The sequence below is a fragment of the Galleria mellonella genome, unplaced genomic scaffold (genome assembly GCF_026898425.1).
Source record: "Galleria mellonella isolate WM207_F2 unplaced genomic scaffold, CSIRO_AGI_GalMel_v1 utg55, whole genome shotgun sequence".
Taxonomy (NCBI): domain Eukaryota; kingdom Metazoa; phylum Arthropoda; class Insecta; order Lepidoptera; family Pyralidae; genus Galleria; species Galleria mellonella.
The window spans coordinates 2968137-2983852 of NW_026442115.1; the positions used below are offsets into that span (position 1 = coordinate 2968137).

General features: G+C 30.9%; 3 protein-coding genes across 3 annotated transcripts; all 3 read left to right on the forward strand.

Moving 5' to 3' along the window:
• Nucleotide 1: 1 nt before the first annotated feature.
• Nucleotides 2-877, forward strand: LOC113521457 (cuticle protein 16.5-like). The gene is made up of 2 exons (XM_026906985.3): nucleotides 2-95; nucleotides 502-877. Exons 1-2 carry the CDS (start codon nucleotides 84-86, stop codon nucleotides 781-783), a joined length of 294 nt encoding a protein of 97 aa, XP_026762786.2. The 5' UTR covers nucleotides 2-83; the 3' UTR covers nucleotides 784-877.
• A 2251-nt stretch (nucleotides 878-3128) lies between these two features.
• Nucleotides 3129-4965, forward strand: LOC113521456 (uncharacterized). The gene is made up of 2 exons (XM_052899021.1): nucleotides 3129-3196; nucleotides 3714-4965. The coding sequence occupies exons 1-2, from the start codon at nucleotides 3185-3187 to the stop codon at nucleotides 4686-4688; spliced, it is 987 nt and encodes a 328-aa protein (XP_052754981.1). The 5' UTR covers nucleotides 3129-3184; the 3' UTR covers nucleotides 4689-4965.
• Nucleotides 4966-8362: 3397 nt separating this feature from the next.
• On the forward strand, nucleotides 8363-15344 carry LOC128201597 (ice-structuring glycoprotein-like). Its single transcript, XM_052899041.1, has 4 exons — nucleotides 8363-8438; nucleotides 9043-9607; nucleotides 13403-13449; nucleotides 14778-15344. Exons 1-4 carry the CDS (start codon nucleotides 8427-8429, stop codon nucleotides 15252-15254), a joined length of 1101 nt encoding a protein of 366 aa, XP_052755001.1. The 5' UTR covers nucleotides 8363-8426; the 3' UTR covers nucleotides 15255-15344.
• The last annotated feature ends 372 nt before the right edge of the window (nucleotides 15345-15716 follow it).

Here is a 15716-nt window from a genome sequence, read left to right on the forward strand (position 1 = left end):
ACTCTGTGCGATCGTATAAAAAAGGCTTGGTAACAGCATATAGCATCATTCAACTTTGAACAGTCTGAACTGAAAATACCAACATGTACAAATTGGTAAGTTTGTATTTAATTTTGTTATAAAAGGGCGCTACCTAGATTCAATATAAATGATAATGAAGTTGTGAGTTCCCAACACCTATTTAATCTTCTTATTTGTAATATCTAAATTTCAATCTCGATATTCAAGCTGATTAAATATTTTCGGTATTTACGGATTAAGTAGTCTAAGAATTAAACTCGATATTTTTATATTTTTAAATTTATTTTTATAGTATTTATTTAAAGTGTTAGGAAAAATACTTATTTGTTACCTAATTTATATTAATTACTATATTAGTCGAATGCGAACATAATATGAAAAGTCGACATAATAGTATTCAATTATATTAAATTAGCTTATAATATATAAATACATTAAAAATGCGGAATAGGTTATTAACTTAAATATATACAATTTCAGTTCTTCTTCGCCGCCATCCTTGGCTTCGCTGCCGCTAAACCCGGCGCAATATTTAGCTATGGAGCTCCCGTGGCCACAGTCGCTGCACCATCATTAGCCTACGCTGCGCCAGCAGTGGCCGCTCCAGTCGCCCTTGCCGCCCCAGCTGCCGTTGCCGCCCCAGCCGCCATTGCTGCCCCAGCCCTCGCTTACCCTGGCTACGCTGCTGCTCCCCTCGCCTTCTCTGGATACAAATATGGTCTCGGATACGGCTACGGACTTAATGGTTACTGGAAGAAGTAAAAAATTGAACCCGACAAATAAGACAAATGACAAACGGAATATGCGATAGAACTATTTAAAAACACTGTGATATAAATAAAAATATATCACAATATACTATTTTTTTTTTATTTTTTTGTAATGTTTTTTTTTATAACATGTAACCCATCTTGTAAAAATAGTAATCACCACCTATTGATCTGCAGTTAGGGTGTAACAGTAGTAGGGCTTAGTAGACTATTGCAGTCTACTAAGCCCAAGTGTCCTTGTTACCTTACCATTCCTCAGGAATAATACTGTCGTATTAAGGTTTTCCTCACATTTAAAGTTCTTTAAAAATAACTTAAGACCTCAAAACTCGTAATTCACTTAAATGGTTAACGAAATTTGTTGATAATTAGTTGTCTATGTTATGAATTTTTAACAATTATCCCGAATAAATTAGTTCTTATAGGTCTTATTTTTTTGTTAATAATCTTAATTATTGTAAATTCTTAGTATCTTAATCCTTTCTAAAACCAAGTTGCCTTGTTGGATACTCAGAAAAACTAAAAATAATTACGTATTTAATTAAAATAATCAAATCTTTTTATTGAAAACTAATTGATACATCGTTTTTCTCATTACTATCGTAAAAAATATTATATATATATATATATATATATATATATATATATATATATATATATATATATATATATATATATATATATATATATATATATATATATATATATAATTTTTAGCTGTCGTAGCTTTTTTTTCTTTTGTTAATAAGTAATGTACAGTTATATAAAACTTGCTTACTTGTGAACTATTAACTGACAATATGGATTAGTAAAAGTAAAACTTATAACAATATATGCTTAATATACATAATTATATGTAAAGAGTTTTATAATATATTTATATTGTCATTCTAAGCTGCATAAAAATATATTTTTTATTTATTTTTTTATTTATTTATTCTTTATTGTACACAAAAAATTATGACATATAGTATATATAAAATAAAGATGTATTATATGTAAAGAGTTTTATAATATATTTATATTGTCATTCTAAGCTGCATAAAAATATATATTATTGGATAGATAATTTAATTATTAAAAATACATGCCTTTGGTGTGAATTGCTGTGAAATAGCTGGGAAGTAATGAACAAACAACAATGTCACTAATTTAAAAAAAAAATTATCCATTATAAATAGAAAATTATATATATTGATATATTGGTATAATAAATATGATACATTGATAAATATAATCATAGTCAAGTTTAAGATCCGCATTAAAGAAATTGATAATCGACGCCATTTTCTTAAATGAATGTAATTCTTTGTTTATGTTGCCCAAAATTGCTCTTATTATCCTCTTCAGATAGAATTAAACTCATTATAACGGAAATAGGACAAATGGCTATAAGTATATCTGATTAATAGAAAAAGAAATAGAAATCTGATTAAAAGAACAATAAATGCTTTTTTATATTGAATTCTTCTCAAGCAGTAGTTGCTTCTTACATTTTAGCAGGCGTTATCTTACTTAAAAACAACTAAACAGTTGTTTGACGCACTAAGAATTGTTTCAATTATGACAATTTAATCTCGATCTATTTTATCTTTAATAAATACTTATTTAAAACAACTAGATAAACAGAAAAACACCTAAATAAATACCTATACCTATACATATATACAGTTTGACGCACTAAGAATTGTTTCAATTATGACAATTTAATCTCTTGGATCTATTTTATACTTTAACTAGAACAGTATAGAGTTCATTTAGATCGAATACAGTAAACATTACAATTTAATTAATATGTGTATGCATTTCACGCAGGAAAATTTATTTAACGTTAATTACACCTTTTTTACATTAATTCATCAATTTGTAAAATAAATCAATTATGAAACCGTCCCTAGAGAAGCAAGGCAAGAGAAAGCACCTTAATCTCAGGCTTTGCCTATTTTAGTGGTCAGAGGCTTTTACTTTAATTCGCTAGATTTTAATCTATATAGTTTACATTAATAGAATGAAGATCTTGAAAAAGAAGCAGAGGAATTATGCTTGTTTGCCTCCTCAGCGATATAATAACAAAGGAGTCACGTTGTTCTATAAATGTAAATATTATCAACGTCTCAGATTTCTGTTAACCTCAATATACTATTAATTAAACTATACTCTAAATTAAGAACATTAAACTTGTCATTAGATTAACCTTGGTTAAATACATTTAAAGTCAAAAATATATATTGTTTTGCATTTCTTAGTCCGTATAACAGAAAAATATAAATAAAATTATCATATAATTATAATTAGTGGGACGTAAACACGATTTGATGAAAATTATATAAATTAAGCGTTTGATATGATCCTGAGATCATTTTGTTACGACAGTCTGAAATCAAAGCACAGTCATGTACAAAGTGGTAAGTTACATTGTATTATTGTATTTAACAATATATTTACTATGTATAATAACTAAGTAAATTTATCAGACAATTAATTAATTAAAACTATAAATAATTTATAAGTACCATAAGATTCTAGATTTATATATTTTACTTATAAAATCTGTTTTTCTTTTACTCGACTACAGGAGAAAAAAGTACAGATATTTATATAATTTTCGAATTTTTTGCGCAATGAATAGCCTAAATGGTTTCAATAACAATGTTTCAAAAATTCCTCTCAGCTGTGGGGAGCCTTTCTATTTAGCTATGTATATTTATTTCAAAGTTTTTTTATACCACTGAGGTGGCAAACAAGCATACGGCCCACCTGATGGTAAGTGGTTACCGTAGCCCATTGTGACAGTGACAAATCACTTTAATATTTTAAACAGGTTTAATTTCCGCTTTTTTTATTAAAACGATAAGACTCTGCTGAGACTATTTACTTTTATTATTGTTACACTTTAATAATATTAACTAACCATCATTTCAGTTGATATTCGCCGCTATCCTTGGACTTTCCGCCGCGAAGACGAAGCCCATTGGATTATATGACTATGCTGCTCCAGCCGTTGCATACTCCGCTCCAAATGTAGCAACTATTGGTGCCCCAGCAGCTGCTGTTGCTGCTCTAGTTACCACATACGCCGCCCCGGCATCCGCGGTTGCTGCCCCAGTAACCACCTATGCTTCTCATGTACCTGCCACCTACTCCACCCCTACAGCAGCTGTTTCCGTCCCTGCTGCTGTGGCATATTCTGCTCCCACTGCAGCCTTTGCAGCCCCTGCGCCCGTCACATACTCTGCCCCAAATGCTGCCTTTGCCGCCCCAGCAGTTGCGTATGCTAGACCCTTAACGGCTGCCCCAGCAGTCTCTTACGCGAGACCCTTAACAACTGCCCCGACAGTCTCTTACCCTAGAACCTTTTCGGTTGCTCCAGCATTTTCTTATCCTAGACCTACCCCAGCAGTCTCTTATGCAAGATCCTTAACGGCAGCTCCAACAATCTCTTACCCTAGACCCATAACGTCTGCCCCAGCAATCTCTTACGCGAGTCCCATCACAGCTGCCCCTGCCATCGCTTATGCTAGACCTTATCCGGCTGCCGCAGCAGTGCCTTACCCGAGACCGTTAACGGCCGCTCCAGCAATTTCTTATGCAAGACCCGTAGTAGCCCAACCCGCTGTTACTTCAGTTGCACCTGCTCCAGTAACTTACGGCGGCTACGCTGCTACTCCTGGATATGGCCCCGGCGTTTACTCTGGATACGGCCCCGTCGCTTATTCTGGATATGGTCCTGTAGCTTATTCTGGACATGGTCCCGTAGCTTATTCTGGACATGGCCCCGTAGCATATTCTGGACAAGGCCCCGTAGCTTATTCTGGACATGGCCCCGTAGCTTATTCTAGATATGGCCCCGTCGCTTATTCTGGATACGGAAATGGTGTGTCAAGTTACTTGAAGTGAAGAGTAATTTTCTAGTCAGTAGATATACGCACAAACTTTTAGAATATTAACTAGGTATGCTTATTTTCCTAATTTGTCATAATTTATAAATGTGATATAGTGTAAATGTCTGTTAGGAATATAAGTAAGACAATTTCTTTTATTTATTTTTGTATACGAAAATTATGTGAATTTATAAATTAATGTTATCAAATTAGTAGTGTAATTTAAATTATTTGTCTTTATTATTTGTTTCTGCAATTACTTTCATTATTTATTTGTTGCTTGTTTTTATTTATTTTGTTAAAAAAAAAAAACATAAAAATATAAACTTTTCTGAAATACTCTTTACTGATTTTATTCATGCCTCCAATATATCCAATCTTTATACTTTATACACTCATAGCAAAAATTATGAAAATATAATTATCACTTATTGATCGAATTTATAAGTCTATATTTTAAGAGTAATGTAATACCTACTGTATAGCAATACCTACTTGTATATTATATACTAGTGGTCGCGCAATGATAGAAATTCGACCAAAATATATATTGTAATAAATTATTTTATTATGGTTATTTATTTATTTATTTAACTCTTTATTGCACTATAAATACAAATATACAATGACAAGTGAATAATTCAAGTGAAATACAGTAACATAAATACAGATTGAAATATACACATAAAGGTACAAAAGGCGGTCTCATCGCTAGGGCAATCTCTTACAGACAACCTTTGGATAAAGTACATTTTGACATTCAGTAAGACTATAGTCAAATAATATTAAAGACAATATTACAGATTAATATTGTTATACTTTAATGCTGTTGTTGACTTTAACAATTAACGAAAGAGTATATATATGCGTGTGTGTGTGTGTGTCAAATACATGGTAGTGTGTGTAATACTTTTTTTATTTATTTAATGTATTTTATGCATAATTAAATAAAAATATTTACATTCTGCACTCCTTACCCATATAAACTATAAGTGTGTGAAATTTCATACTCCTTTGTTAGCGTAATTTTCTTAAAAAAGGGAACAAAGTTTTTGTTTTACGTATTAATATATAGATAATGAATTCAGAATTTTTTTCCATTCAAATGAGTTTTTAATTCAATTTAATAACAACTTATTGTTATAAGATCTGTTATGAACAGATTGATAGATTAAGCATAATAAATGCCTTGCACACTACCTACATGCACGCAGTGAATTTTATATATATATATATATTATTTTTTTTATTTTTTGGCAACTTAGAGTAGCAAATACGCTGATAGCCCACCTAATGGAAAGTGGTAACCGTCGCCTATAGACATGAACAGTACCATAGACAACAGAATAGTATGTGTCGCCCTTGATGCCTTCCTTTAGTATATTAATAATAAGTGCTACACAAGTACATTAACTGCCTGGTTCTCAAGTTACGATGCCCTGAATTATAAGAAACTAAGCAACGAATACGTGGAGGCACAACTTAGAATGCCCAGACCCGAGTCAATTTAGAACATTTCCTTTTCTAAATTGACCCGATAGAGAATCGAACCCAGAACCTTATTAACACAAAACTAACTGCATGTCTCCGCACTACGGACATCATTGTATGCAAATCCTATTTGTTCAATCTATACCCTAAACATACTATTCGAATATAACCACAGTAAGAAGTAGGCGTGCTCAACACTATATGTCATGTCTACCAGGTAACCGGAGACAAGAATACTTAACAACAAATATAACTGGCGATGCCACTTTTTGGCATTAAACGTTAAATTAGAATAACGTGATTTTTATTATAACGGATTAAAACTATAAATAATTGTAACTATGAAAAGTATACAAACGAGTTTCCTGTTGTTAAAGTAAAATGCAGGATATCTCCAACTAATACAAGTATATAATAATAATAAAATATGAAATTCTATAATACAGTAGAACAAGAGAGTCAATAAGAAAAATATTATTTAAACTAGATTAAGTTGAATGCCAAATAAAGATAGTTCGTGTACTATTTTTGGTAATATCGTAATCTGATCCTTTAGTATCAATGTTTCATCGTCAAATTATATCAATATTAATTAAATATCATAGATTAACAATTAAAACAACATTCAAATAGAAATTTCTCTCTTCTTTTAATTATAGAAAAGCTAATTTTAGGAGCTTCATCTATCAATCTGAAAATCTATTTTGTCTCATTTTGATTACAATTAAAACAAGGCGTAGTCGAGTATTTCAAAATATATGAAAGGAAATATATGTACTAGCTAAGTTTTTTTTTTTAACTAAGTTTAGTTAATCTATTGTTAGTAATGGAGCCTGTATAACTGTATTGCTACCGCCTACTATTTGAAAGATCTAAAGTTTTATTCATTTTAAAACATACATTGTACTTTGTACAGTTAAATAACAGACTGATTTTCCAGGTATACGTACTACAGTTCTTATAATAAACTACTATTTTCGTTTGATTAAACAATATAAAATAATTTTATAAAACATTTACACATTTAATACCTAAAAGTCTTCACTCTTTATTTCTATTTTTAAAATTATGAAAAGAAATGCGCTAGTAAAATATTTTCATGAGTATAAAAACTTAGTTTATATATATAAAACAAGTATCACTTGCAGTTAAATTAAATACTTTGACTTTTAAATAATTAAAAAAACTGTTATTTTAATATGTACGTAACTTTATTATTTTTATATTGGGAATAAATAAAGATTATGTCTCATAGAAAAAACTACTTCAATTTTGACAAAACCAGTTATTTTTATTTACAAACTTAACTATTGAATCAATTTAAATATTTTTTTATGGAACCAATTTATATCTATTTATCCTTGCAGAATAAAAAAAGATTTTTTAAATCGATTTAGAACTTATGGAGTTATAAGGTAACAATCATAAAAAGAAAACAACCGAATTGAGAACCTCTTTTTTTTAATCGGTTTAATAGTAAATAACTAAGTCAAACCAAGAAGAATCAATGTTTAAGGTAAAACACCGTAGTGGAAGCGTTTTATAAGGGAAAGATTCTGTCTGTCGAGGAGGACTAACCTGGCATCGGCTTCGTGAGTTTTTCTACTGTAGGTGATCGGCAGTTCTTCCTCAACTTCACAGGTTCTTCAGAGTACATACAGTTTAAAACACACAAAGTACATTTGTTTTACAGGAACAAACGTCCGCGCACACGCCACCATTCAGTCAGTACCTTTTTTTTTCATTTAATTAAGGTCGGAGAAAAATAATATTGACGGACTCCAATATTGTAAACAATCTGTGTTTTATTACAAAGGGATTAAGGCTTTTAAACAATCAATATACGTATATTTTCTAATGTAACAATTACTGAACAAATATATAAAATATTATGTAATTAGATGCCTATTTATGACTCCATATAATTCGTACACCACATTTTCAAATGTTCTAAAATTATCAATCTATATTGTAAGCTACGATTGATATGCTAAAAATCACCTACTTATTTTAAATTTATTCAGATAGTAAAAATAACAAGTATATTATTCATATCAGCCTTGACAATATTTTTTGACGTTAGATTTTTTATTTTATATTCGGAAAAATGTAAATTGAACCGCGAATCGAAAGGTTAAAGTTCATTTTCTTAATAATGCAATCAGAATTTAAAAGAGGAGTCCGGTTTCGGATTATCCTATAAAATAGGTAGTTCAGACGAACCCATCAGCATTTAGCTGCGATAGCCCGCAAACTAAGCATCATGTTCAAATTGGTAAGTTGCTTTAAGACGATTTGATATCACAAGACGGTGCATATTAAAACTATATCATACACACAGTATATGTACATACAAACACACACAATCTGTCATCAATATTATTTATTAAACATAAAATTATAATATTTCACGAATATATATAATTTTATCCAAAGCATAGTATTTACTAATGAACATACTAATTTAAGAACACTAATACAAGAATATAACTACTTACATTATTGAATACGGTTCACTGCACACGTGCTATATAAATAATTTTCATATATTAAATCTGTTTTTATAAAGCATATTGAAAAAAAATCCCTACTTTCTATTTAAACATACATAAGTACTTATTTAACAAGCGTATCTAAATTAGAAACATATTATCATATCATATGATATTTATAATAATTTAGTGCAAAATTCTTAAAATTCTATTAATATTGTAAATTAAAATGTTTGTATATAATATTTAGATAATTATTTTATCAATCGTGCTTAAACCGAACGAATTTGATTTAAATTTATTAAGGACATAAACAGACCACATTCTAGTTTAGCAGATAAGTTGTATCGTAATAATGACAACATTTTGTCTTCTGTTACATTTCAGTTCTTCTTTGCTGCCGTCTTGGGCATTTCCGCCGCTAGCCCCAGCGGTGTATTAAGCTATGGTGGATCCTATGGCTACGCTGCCCCAGCAGTGGGTTACGCGGCACCGGCTTTGAGCTATGCCGCCCCAGCTGTCACAGCTGTAGCCACCCAAGCTGTTGCCGCTCCAGCTGTCGCAGCTGTTGCCACTCCCGCCGTCGCAGCTGTTGCCACCCCAGCCGTCCGTGTTGCCACTCCAGCCGTCGCAGCTGTTGCCACCCCAGCCGTCCGTGTTGCCACTCCAGCCATCGCAGCTGTTGCCACCCCAGCCGTCCGTGTCGCCACCCCTGTCGCCACCCCTGTTGCCTACACCGCACCCGCTGTATCGTACACTGCTCCCGCGGTCTCTTACACCGCTCCTGCATACTCTTACTCCGCTCCCGCGGTCTCTTACACTGCCCCCGCTCTTTCCTACACTAGATCCGTAGTTGCATCTCCTGCAGTTGCATACAGCGGATATGCTGCTCCCATCGCTTACTCTGGATACAGCTACGGTGCCGCTTTCCCCTACGGCTACTGGAAGAAACGTTAAGAATCCCGCCTGCTATTGACTTATTAATTAGACTCATGGTCAGTTAAGGATTTGACATAGTAACAAAACTCCATTGTTTATTGAGGACGAATTTTTAAAACTGTATCAATGTGCTCCAAATATTCACGAGAATAAACTGCATAATGTATACTTCAATTAACTGTTAGTAGTTAAACAAATATCTTAAAAATAATGTGTCTAGTCTGATGAAATAAATACAACACTTAATTTTACAAACGCAATTTTATTTCTCCTTTTATTCCTTACCTATCAATTCCAATAAATAATGCTGTTGTATTCACAACTACAATAATTTGTTGAAATCAATTTAACTGATTTATTGATAAAAAATTTAGATTTAATGGAAAAAAATTAATAAAGTAAATGTATGATATTATTCTTGATTTCTGTATATTGATACTGTATTCTGTATATATAATTATGATTGTGACAAAAAATTGAACTAGAATGCTTAAAACTATAAACAAAATAACATTTAGGTGATTAGACATTAGGAAATAATAAATCATCATCATCGTAGAATACTCCGTGATGCCCATGGTGCTATTTATAACTATAAGTGATCAATACCACTTTCCCTCAAGTATATTTGCTATTCTGAGTCGCAATAAAATACTTATGGAAGTAAAATTTGCCCAAAATGCCTTAAGCATTCGATTGTATCTATAAACCTTGCAAGAAACTTGTAGTAAAGATAGAAATCCTTATAATATACCTATAATATAATGTGAGTTGGTTGTTTATTTTAACTTTTTCCGATTAAACTGTCACACGAAATATATTGCTAGAATAACTAGTTAGAATATATTTTTTCAAAGACTACTTAGTCTTATTATTATAAATCATATAATATATTAAAGCATATCCAAATGTAATCATTAAATACAAATACAAGTTCGTTTCGATGAATTAAACCCTATAACTAATTAGGCTCTTCCCACAATATTCCATAGTTTGTAACCTTAGGTTACTCATAGATAGAGTGTCTCCATAGAAATGCTTCGAGAAAAGCGGGTTAACTTTTTCGTACAATTTTAAAAGTTTCTTTTCTCTAAAATTCCTTTATAATTTCTCTTACCTTTCTTCTGTACCTTTTTAATGCATAAACACTAATTTTATTTATTAAATAAGACGTCAAGATTAAGTATATAGAACACTGATAAAAAAAACGAGTCAGCTAATTTAACAATTAGCTGACAAAAAGTTAACCCAATTTTTATTTTTTATGTATTAACATTTATATAACTTAGATTATATAGAGCCTCGATCTATATAATCTAAATTATATTAATGTTTTTTTTTTCTATTCTGATTCAAATTTATTACTGAGTCAAGTTTGTACTTGTATATATAGAACGTTCTGAACATCGTCTGTCTAATTAACATTTTATATATTCACAAATCTAATAAAACTAGTGGTCACCCCGTGGTCGAAATTCGACCATAACATATATTATAATAAATTGATTATGGTTATGTTTGACATTCAGTAAGACTGTAGACTATTATAGATTAACAATATTAAAGACAAACAATATTAATTTATTCTCAATTTGACCACAGAATTTAACAATAAACAAAAAAGTATATATGCGTGTATATATCAAATACATGGAAGAATGTGTAATATTTTTTTTAACGATTTAATATACTTTTCACGGATCATTTAAAAAAAAATTAGCATTTTGCATTCCTTCTCTATATAAACTAAAAGTATGTCAAATTTCATAATCCTATGTCTGCGTAATTTTTATAAAAAGGGGTTACAATTTTTGCTATACATATTAATTTAATAAAATATTAACTTTGAAATCATATTATTTATATGATATCGGAAAATCATAAATGGCTTTTAAATGTATTTCTAAATATCACACGCTGTACGAGTAATGAATCTGTCGATATAAGTCTACAATTAGTACGTCTTATTTAGTATTTCATTGTCAAATATATATATAATGTACCTATATTATAAAGTTGTATAAATACTGGCTATAAACAAAAAGTTATACCAATATATTATTCCAAAATTACACAAGACTTCATTGATAGAGTAATTTGATTACGATTCTATGTACAGGTAAATTGAAAGTGTACTATTTCAGAAGTTTCTTATATTTATTTTTCTATTAATTAATCATATCTAATTTAACACCATCTTCGGCTCTTTGCTTCCAGTTATTACATGTAAGCCTACAAATTACCTCTAATTTATAGACAATAATTACAATATATTTACATATTAATATAATTATTTAATAAATATATTATTTCAGTAATATTAAACAAAATAGATAAACCAGTTTTGTAGAAAAACATAACAAACCAGATGACGTAAACTGTGGGTAGGTTTAGGACATCCGCTTTGGGGTCTTTTGTAGTGACATGTACCGGAAAACGGAACCGTGTTTACAATTAGCTAATTTTTCAATAATTTGAAATCAAATCTCTTGAATGTAGACGAACTTTCTTGATAATATTGTTAATATACATCAATCCTTTGTATAATAAATTTAATGAAAATTAACAAGCACATTATTATGAATATATCGCACGATGACTCAAATAAAATAAAAAAGTACGTGGGATTATCGGCTTTCGGTGCCTGCTATAGAAGATACGACTAAATTAGGATATTAGATGTAAGCGCCGGATAAGATAAGATAGATAAGGTAGATGGTTTATATTACTTATAGAAAGATATGACATATTAACTATTTGCATATAGCTTCAATGGAATAAATGTGCTCTTTCAAAATTATTGAATATTTCTCATTTATGACGACTAATTGACGTACAAAGCAAACATGAGTTACACCATTAATTATTTTTTATTACTAAGAGTTTTGATATCACTATTTATTTTGATGAAAAACGAGCTTAAAAAAAACGGATCAACTTTTTATATGCAATTTTTCGTGATAAATAGTTAAGAGTGATTCTTTTATAACTTGTATATTTATTTTGTCTTATAAATTCTGCATCTTTTTAATACGTGAATATTCATTTTGTTTATTAAATAATACGTCAAGATATATTTTAAGCATAAGAATAAACAATACTGATTAAAAAAACGAGTCAGCAAATTTGACAATTAGCTGACAAAAAATTTACCCCTTTTTGAGGCTCGATGTTTTATCTATATTATCTAAGGTTACGTCAGTTACGTACAACACCTATAAGTAATATAGATCACTAATGCCTAGCAACACCAACCAGGATCCTTGCATCGGTATATTTCGTTGTTTATAAAACATTAATATGCTAATATTTAGTTTTTTTTTTCTAATGTTACATTATGAAATTAAACCAGTTCAGCTTTATCACCTAACTCAATGAACTAAAACTATGTATGAATATTCATTTTTTTAATATAATTTTTTCATGGCTTTTAAAATGTAGCAAATTATTAATTGTGCAACGTACGAGTATCTGATTGCATTTCTATATGTATGTAATCCTTTTAATCGATTTTAATAAAGTGTAAGGTCACAATTACACAATTTTTTTTTTTTTTACTTTTTGAGCGTATGTCACGTATATCATTTCCAATATAAACTGATGCTGATAATACTTATTTTAATTGGTAATGTTTAATTGCTGTGTGTCTTGTTTCTCTCATTTGTGCAATTTATATTTGTGCACAATCAGTGGGTTCTGTATTAGGTATAAAGGATAATTAACATTCAAACATACGCGTTAAAACTATAACTAATTAAAAAACTTACAATATGCACACATATCTTATAAATTTTGTAGTTTCGAACAGTATCAATTAACATAGTTCCCACTCCAGAATTATCTAGTGCGAACAAGGTTTGAAATTTTACATAAAACCATGACTGAAATTAAATACGAGTTGCAGTTATTTATAAAAAAAAAAAAACACGTTTATGGTTAGTAGTAAAGAGTGAAAAATACTATTATAATTTACGGATTACCCACGCAATAGTAATAATGAAAAAAGACTGTTCTAACAGCAGGATTATTACTATCGATTCATTTTATTCTGATAAATCACCCAAAAAATTACATACAAATATTGCGATCTCCTTAACAGATACTTACAGAATGTTGTTATAAAATTTTTAGTAAGAACTTTTCTTATAAAATTATATGTAATTAACGAAACCTCTACAAAATCAATCAATAAATCTATTATTTAACAAAGCAATTAAAGTTACTCATCTATTGCTATTCTGCCCATTGCATCATATAACTATAAATGAACCCGTTCTGTCAAAATAGCCTTGACGACACTAAATTATAGCCCCAAACTAACATATATTACATTTCTATGCCCATATACATTTGCATCAAATCAACCATATAGTCGAAGCCATAAAGTTTACATTATTGATTAAATCATGGTAACGGTAAGAAGGAAGTCCGGTTTTTAGTTTGCCCTATAAAATAAGCGTTTAAGATGAGCCCAACATCATTCAGCTTCGACAGTCTGAAAAAGAACACAATCATGTATAAACTGGTGAGTTTAAAATAAAATATTATTTGTTAAATGTACAAAACTTAATAAAAAAATCGTTAAGTTCAAAGGTAAGCAATACAATATAAACTATCAGCACCACCATAATAACCCGTTAATGCTCCATTGTTGGACACGGATAAAAAGAGAACAATAAGTGGTAATAGTTATCGGCGAAATCATTATTTTATAAGGAAGGCCTAGCCCCTTAAAAAAAACATATTATGCAATCTCAGACCATTCTCTATGCATAGTTAAAAGCCCCGCTCGCATCCTGAGATAGGCACTAGACAATTCTGGGGTGAGCATGGCCTTCCCGAAATATGCCTATAACAATAACTGGCTACGATATTACTACATTTACCAGACGTCTTAATATAGGGTTTTATTTCGTCTCTTACAATTATCATGTAAGAGAATAATTGTCTATTATGACAGTAAGAAGGGAGTTGATATAAAATGGTGACATTGTATTATTACTCGGTCATTACATGAACGTGTGAGTGAAAAGTGATATAGGTAATTTTCAAATAGTTGTGTGCTAATTAAATGTAATGCATAATTTTTACTTATATTAGTATTTTTTCTCTATTTGTTTCTATGATATAAAAATTTCTTGTAATAACATTATTAGTAATGTATATAAATATAATAATTTCAGTTTATCTTCGCCGCCGTGCTCGGGCTTTCCGCCGCTAAGCCTGGTATCTTTGCACCTGTGGCTTACTCATCTCCCGCCGTGGCATACCCAGCAGCCGCTGTTGCCGCACCCGCGGTAGCCGCTCCAGCTTTCGCTACATCTGCCTTCGCCACACACGCTGTTGCCGCTCCAGCTATCGCCGCCCCAGCTGTCCGTGTCGCCGCACCCGCCATTGCTGCTCCCGCATACGCCGCCCCCGCATACGCCGCCCCCGCATACGCTGCTACCGCGTACGCTGCGCCAGCTGTTGCCACTACCGCATTCGCCACCCACGCAGTCCACGCGCCAGCAGTGCGCGTTGCCGCCCCAGCCGTCGCTTACTCCGCACCAGCCGTCGCTGCCGCTCCCGTCCATTACTCTGGAATAGCCGCCGCTGCTCCAGTCGCTTACACTGGTTACGGTTACGGCTACCCCTCATACTACGTCAAGAAACGTTAAGAACTAAATTCTTATGAATGATCGCCAATAAATAGTATTCTATACTGAACTAACGTGTAAAGAAAAATAAATGTGTTCTTAGATAAGTTACTTCCGTATTTTAATTAATTTTCCTATAAATATAAATATTGACTTGATATCCTATTGTTATACCATTGTTAAATATTAAAAAATATATGCACACAGTAAATAGAAAAAAAAAATTACATTATTAACTTTGACATCGTAAGACGCTTACTTTCTAAAAAAATTACAAACCTTAAATTTATATAAAAAAACTAGTTGACTCGGTAAACGTTGTTTTACCATATACATTATTTAAATCATGAAAATATATCGATATTATATTCGATTGCCATCTTGCAAACGTATTGCAGAATATAAAAATTGCGATTAAAAAATAGGGGTGGATCGTAAAAGGGTAAAAATTTGAAGCTATATGTATTTTTCAATGCTAAATCA

Excerpts from the sequence above, each read along its gene's own strand:
- LOC128201597 (XM_052899041.1), top strand. Across the intron at positions 9,608-13,402 it reads CTACGGCTACTGGAAGAAAC|TATCAATTAACATAGTTCCC; the intron begins GTTAAGAATCCC and ends AGTTTCGAACAG. Across the intron at positions 13,450-14,777 it reads AATTATCTAGTGCGAACAAG|TTTATCTTCGCCGCCGTGCT; the intron begins GTTTGAAATTTT and ends TAATAATTTCAG.